This window comes from Sesamum indicum, linkage group LG8 (assembly GCF_000512975.1).
Source record: "Sesamum indicum cultivar Zhongzhi No. 13 linkage group LG8, S_indicum_v1.0, whole genome shotgun sequence".
In the NCBI taxonomy this organism is placed as follows: domain Eukaryota; kingdom Viridiplantae; phylum Streptophyta; class Magnoliopsida; order Lamiales; family Pedaliaceae; genus Sesamum; species Sesamum indicum.
Window position 1 is genome coordinate 3,733,980 of NC_026152.1, and position 6,630 is coordinate 3,740,609.

Below are 6,630 nucleotides of genomic sequence, written 5' to 3' on the forward strand. Positions count from 1 at the left end.
CCAAACCCAAACACCCAAACACAACCAATTACAATTTTAACCTACGACTGTTGGACAGTCTTCTAAACTCCCCGATGGATCGGAATTTGAAATAGTTTACCAAGTCATCCGATCCCAACAAACACCTCCACGTGTATACCGAACACTGAATTCTTGATTTCTGCAGGTCTTATCCCTACCTACATGTAAGTACTCTCTCCCCATTCTTGATCAAGATTCTTGCTTCCTATCACATGTATTACCCCTCATTAACATGACTGTTAAAGGCGGCACGACCCCGGCCTGCGCTGCGTGCAAGTACCAACGGCGAAAGTGCACCCCCACTTGCCCCCTCGCCCCATATTTCCCTGCCAACCAGCCTAAGATGTTCCAAAACGTGCACCGTTTGTTCGGAGTGTCCAACATTACCAAAACGATCAACAACTTGAAGACTAAGGACCAGAGAGAGGATGCTATGAAGTCCATCATATATGAGGCTGAAATGCGAGAAAGGTTTCCTGTTTATGGTTGTTCCGTGATCATATGCCAGCTCCGTCTCCAGCTGCAGTATGCCCTTGAAGAGCTTAGATACGTTCACGCTAAGCAGGTGGATCATCATCCTTCAGAATGCTGGCCTTCGGCACAATTGGAATTCGGCTCGTGCTTGAGCAGTGACATGCCAACGGCGTTCCAGAGACCGTCGGTTGGCAGTGAAACGCCTTATGGAGTCAACCAATTTTTCTTGAATGACTGTAGTGGCTTTTACGCTGAGTCGTCACCGGATAGTCTGCCTAGGCCGTTACTTGGTTTCGAGCCTTGTTCCGATACGATGAGCAATAACAACTTGACCGCGGTTCAAGCACAGATGGAATCAATCAGCATCCAACAAGAGAGGAATGCGTTCTTTCAGGATTTCCAAGGCATGCCGTTTAATACAACTATTGATGACAGACAGTCTTATATTGAAACTAAGGATGCATTTGAATCTAGGTACATATTTTCCTCTTCACATCCATTCTTTTTTCAAGAACAATATGCATATTTTTCTCCAAATTTATGATTATATATATACTGATTTGGCATGAAAATTTCATGAGCAGCTCAGAGTCGTCGTTAAAGGATACAACACAATCGGTGGAGCAGATCTCCCAGAGGGACCTCAAGACTGCGGCAGCGGGCTTCAGTCTCACTACAGTGAATTAGAATGACAGGAAACTGTTTTTTGAGTTTCTGATAGGGTTTTCCGTTCTAGCTCTCTTCTTTTTGTCATAGTTTTGGTGGGACATTCTTAAATTTTGGGCTAGTTTCCTAGTACCTGTACATTCTGAGATCTGTATCACATTTTTAATAAATCACAATTTTCATTTTTTTTTTCAACTGAAGCAGAGAACGGAATGGGTAGTATACTATATATCAAGAAATTAAAGGGACGTCAAAATAGTTCCTAAAAGCAAATTGTCAAACATAGAGCGAGTAGTGAACGCTGTATTATACGTACGGCATTATTAATTTTACTACTCAAAAGTACGTACAAAATATTGGCAAAAAATACGGTGATGGCAAATATATGTACGTAGTACGTACCCTTGATATGTACGTGTGTACAGTATTTAATAATAAAAAGTAGAAAAGATAAAATTGACAAAATCTACTCATAATGTTTGAATTTATTTTCTGAGTGTTTTGTTGTATTTTGTGGAGATAGAGAGAGAAAAACAAAGATAAATAAGTGTGTGTTAGAAATAATATGTATGTTTGGATTTATTTTTGGAGATAATTTAAAATAAGTATGGTATGTTTAATGCTGTGTTTTGGGAGACAAAAATTATTATTCATTATCAAATCATTGTCAAATCATGTCTTTTTATATATACTTATGTATATATATGTGTGTATATATATATATGTATTTATTTATGCTAAAACAATTTAAACCATTTAGATAAGGTGTTTCTGGATGATGACAAACATTGAGTATGTTTTGAGATAACTTAAAAATGAAAACAAACATAGTGACTATATTTTTATAGATAACTGACAAATTAAAAATATAATATTACCATGTATGAATCAATTATATTTATATGGAAGTTGGAATTTTGAAATGCACAAAGAATTTGTTGCCAACTTGCCATATAGATTTGGATTCTATCCAACTTCTCAGCCGTTATTTTTCAATTTTTTTTAAATTATGTACGTGCACATTTTATACCTAAGAAATGCATTTTAACCAATAGAGTTATCAAATAGTTAGCAATAGGAGTGACAGATGAGTCGAGCCGGCTCGCGAGTTTTTTTATTTTTATATATATTTTTATTTTTAAAATTTTTATATAATTAATTTCATATTTAATACTTTATTAATTTTATACTCAAAATTGATTATATATTATAATTATTAATCAATTTCATACATTTTATTTTGAATAATAATAAATTATGATACTTTTATTTATACATTTAATCTTTATATAAAAATAAATTTAATCAACAACTTAGTAAATTATAATATTTTTTTAATTAAAATTATTATTGAATATGACACACATAAATTTTATGTTATACTTTAATATATATTTGTATTATGTTATACTTTTTTTAATTGACGGGTAATTCACTTATGATATTTTTATCAATTTCTGAGTTTTAGATTTATATCAAAATACATACTATGCATTATGCAATCTATTTTATTCCTTATAAATTTATGTCGAAATTTAGTGATTCCTATGAATTAATCTAAAAGTAATGATTAAAATTCGAGCACCCGATTCATACCAAATTTAAATATATATAAGACTGTGTCCATTAGATAATATGAGACGGTGTGATTTAAAATCACATGGTCTCATTCAACAATATTATGTCTTGAATGATTACTCTTATATTCCATATCTTACATCCATGTATCAAATAAATCTAAAACTTTATCAAATGTATTTTTCTGTAAGTTTGATCATATCCAACGATTTGATCTAAATTTTAATAGTACGATTAAACCATGTTGTTCTTGAGATGACAAAGGAGGCAGATAGGCGGGTGGCGCCGGTTCTGGACTATGAGAAAGAAAAGGGTGCAGCCGAATTTCGGTTGTAAGAGATAGAAGTCATTTGAGGATTTGTAGTCATGCTGGACTTCTTGAGCAGAATGTCTTACTTAAAAAGTTTGTGGGTCCAGTGTAAACTGCATCACTTTTCCTGTTTTATGTTTGTATGCTTGTTGGATCATCAACAGTTTCTACCTGCATTACAGAAAGAAACTATTTGTTTTCCTTGTCGTGTGATGATTGTTCTATTCGGAAATGCTAAATATCAAACACAACGCGTGCCACTCCGCTCTCTGCTTCAGTTGAAAAAGAATCAATATTGTCATTTACTAAAATGGGATACAGATCTCAGAATGTGCAAGTTCTAGGACACTAGCATCGTGCCACCGAAACTATGAATAAAAGAACTGGACTACAACGGAAAATCATATTCAGAAACTCAAGAAACCAGTTTCATCTCATTCTAATTCATGGTAGTGAGACTGAAGCCCGCAGCAGCAGTCTTGAGGTCCCTCTGGGAGATTTGATCCACTGATTGTGTTGTATCCTTCAGCGACGACTCTGAGCTGCTCATGAAAATTCAGTGTATAACCATGAATTTCGATAAAACATTCATGAGAAAGATTCAATATAAAAACAGGAAATATGTACCTAGATTCAAATGCCTCCTTAGTTTCACTATAAGACTGTGTGTCGCCTTCAAAATCCTGAAAGAACACATTCATCTCTTGTTGGATGTTGATTGATTCCATCTGTGCTTGAACCGCGGTTAAGTTGTTAACGCTCATCGTATCAGAACAAGGCTCAAAATCAAGCAATGGCCTAGCCAGATTATCCAGTGACGACTCAGCATAAAAACCACTTCCGTTGTTCAAGAAAAATTGGTTAATTCCATTAGGCATCTCATTGTCACCTGATTGTCTCTGGAACGCCATCGGCACGTCACTGCTCAAGCAGTAGGCCAAATCCAATTGTGACGAAGGCCAACACTCAGAAGGATAATCCACCTGCTTATCCAACTGTTTCCTGCACGTAGTGAGATGGGCGTGAACGTATCTAAGCTCTTCAAGAGCATATTGCAGCCGAAGGCGAAGCTCGCATATGATCACAGAACAACCATAGACAGGAAACCTCTCCCGTATTTCGGCCTCGTAGATGATGGACTTCATGGCATCCTCTTTCTGATCCTCAGTCTTCAAGCGGGTGAGCGTTTTGGTAATGTTAGACACTCCGAACAAACGGTGCACGTTTTGGAACATCTTAGACTGGTTGGCTGGAAAATATGGGGCGAGGGGGCAAGTAGGGCTGCACTTTCGTCGTTGGTACTTGCAAGCAGCGCAGGCCAGGGTCGTGCCGCCTTTAACAGTCATGTTAATGAGATCTAATACATGTGAATTGGGAGCAAGAATCTTTATCAAGAATGGGGAGAGAGTATTTGCATCTAGTAGAGAGAGAGAGAGAGAGAGAGAGAGAGAGAGAGAGAGGTCCTAATAGAAATCAAGAGTTGAGTTTTGTTGGGATTGCATGACCTGATAAACTATTTCGATTTCCGATCTGTTTGGGATTTTGGTTTTGAACTATAAAGAGTGACTGAGAGTCATAGGTTAAGATTGTCAAAATTTCTGTTTTTGTGTTTAGGTTTGAATAGAAAGGTACATAATGGAAGGAAAATCTTTAGCCAAATCAAAATTTTGTGGGATGAATTCAATTACAAAATAAGTGTAATACACATATTATGTGATATTAATTTTTTTGAATTATATACCAAATTACATCGCAAGTATATTGTACATTGTTATATAATTGATTCTGATTCGATTAAACCCATTGAGGTTAGATTTCCTTAATTGAGTATGTGGACTAGTTATTGCTTAGAGCAATAATTAGAGATTGGAAGGTACCTTAAAAATTAAATCAGTTGCATCTCACAGAAATGTAATCATAGGCTATATCCGATAAATGCATTTTTTGTTTTTAAATATAGTTATTAATGCGATTTTGATTTTCAAATAATTTAATGTTGCAATTTTGGTCTTGAAATTTTATTGTTTTGGTACTTTTGGTCCTTCGATTAACTTTTCACTTAAACTTCATGGAAATTTCATTTAAAGGGAAAAAAGTTGTTATTTTTTTCCCATTTTGTGGTGTTTTTCAAGTTGTAACCCACCACACCAATTTTTCCTATTTTTCCTCACACTTCAAAAGAGAAAAAACCAAAAAAGGGATCAATGCATTTTTAGTCTTGAAATATAGTCACTAATACGATTCTGGTTCTCAAAAAATTTAAGGTTGTAATTTTGATCCTCAAGCTTTGAATTTTTTGCACTTTTGGTCCTTCAATTAACTTTTCTGTTAAACTTAACGGAAATTTCATTTAAAGTGGAAAAAATTGCTATTTTTCTCTCATTTTGTGGTGTTTTTCAAGTTGTAATCCAATGCATCCATTTTTTCTATTTTTCTTCAAACTTCAAAAGAAAATAAATTAAAAAATATAAATTTAAGCAACAAATTTTTTAAAACTTATTGATAATTTTTCTTTTATTGAAAATTATATGTTAAGATTATTTAAAAAAAATTATTACTTAAATTTATTTGTTTTAGTTTATTCTATTTTGAAATTTGAAGAAAAGTAAAAAAAAAAAAAATGGGTGCATTGGGTTGCAACTCAAAAAATACCACAAAATAGAAGAAAAATAGTAACTTTTTCCACTTTAAATGAAATTTCCTTTAAGTTTAATGGAAGGACCAAAATTGCCAATAAAATTAAAGTTTGAGAACCAAAATTACAACTTTAAATTATTTGAGAACAAAAATTACATTAATAACTATATTTCGGGACAAAAAATGCATTTATCCCACCATCAATAATAACAGCATACAAAAAAATATTGGTATCATTGTATTTTACTAATCATAGAGGATGTTGATGGAAAAATTTCACTGGCACCAACTACAGAGATAATTTGAACCTGTCATTAGTTCTGTTTTTGTATTTCTATTTGGATAATCTATTATCTATTGTATTGTAAAAGTATGAATGGTAAAAAGTTTTTTTTTTTTTTTAATTTTTTGATACGCCAATCTAGTAAATATATGCACCTTGTATGAGGCGTAGCTTTAAATTTTTCAATATTGAATTTTTTGTTCTTTCTCCATCCTTAGATAATATGCTGAGTTCTATAACCTATTATGATTGTTAATTTGCCCTTCACTTTTTTTAATTTTATAATTTTAGGACAAATTTAACCGAATTTTTAAAATTGGCCAAGAATTGATATTAATCATTATATTAGATGGCATGCCTTCAAAATCCTAAAAGAATGCATTCCTCTCTTATTGCATGTTGATTGCTTCTTTATGTGCTTCATGTCAGGTTGTTATTATTCAATGTATCAGAACAAGGCTTGAAACCAAGCAACAGCCTAGCCAGGCTAGCCGATGACGACCTCAACGAACTACTATCATTCAAGAAAAATTGGTTAACTCCATAAGACATCTCATTGCCGATCGATTACCTCTGGAACACTGTCGGCACATCACTACTCAATCACGAGCCAAACTCCAACTTTGCTGAAAGCCAAGACTTTAAAGGATGATCCACCTGC

The 6,630-nt window shown here is 33.7% G+C and overlaps 2 protein-coding genes across 2 annotated transcripts; one reads left to right on the forward strand and one right to left on the reverse strand.

Moving 5' to 3' along the window:
* LOC105167739 lies at positions 634-1,255 on the forward strand. The gene is made up of 2 exons (XM_011087560.2): positions 634-969; positions 1,080-1,255. Exons 1-2 carry the CDS (start codon positions 656-658, stop codon positions 1,180-1,182), a joined length of 417 nt encoding a protein of 138 aa, XP_011085862.2. The 5' UTR covers positions 634-655; the 3' UTR covers positions 1,183-1,255.
* LOC105167740 (LOB domain-containing protein 22-like) lies at positions 3,484-4,395 on the reverse strand. Its single transcript, XM_011087561.1, has one exon. The coding sequence runs from the start codon at positions 4,393-4,395 to the stop codon at positions 3,484-3,486; it is 912 nt and encodes a 303-aa protein (XP_011085863.1).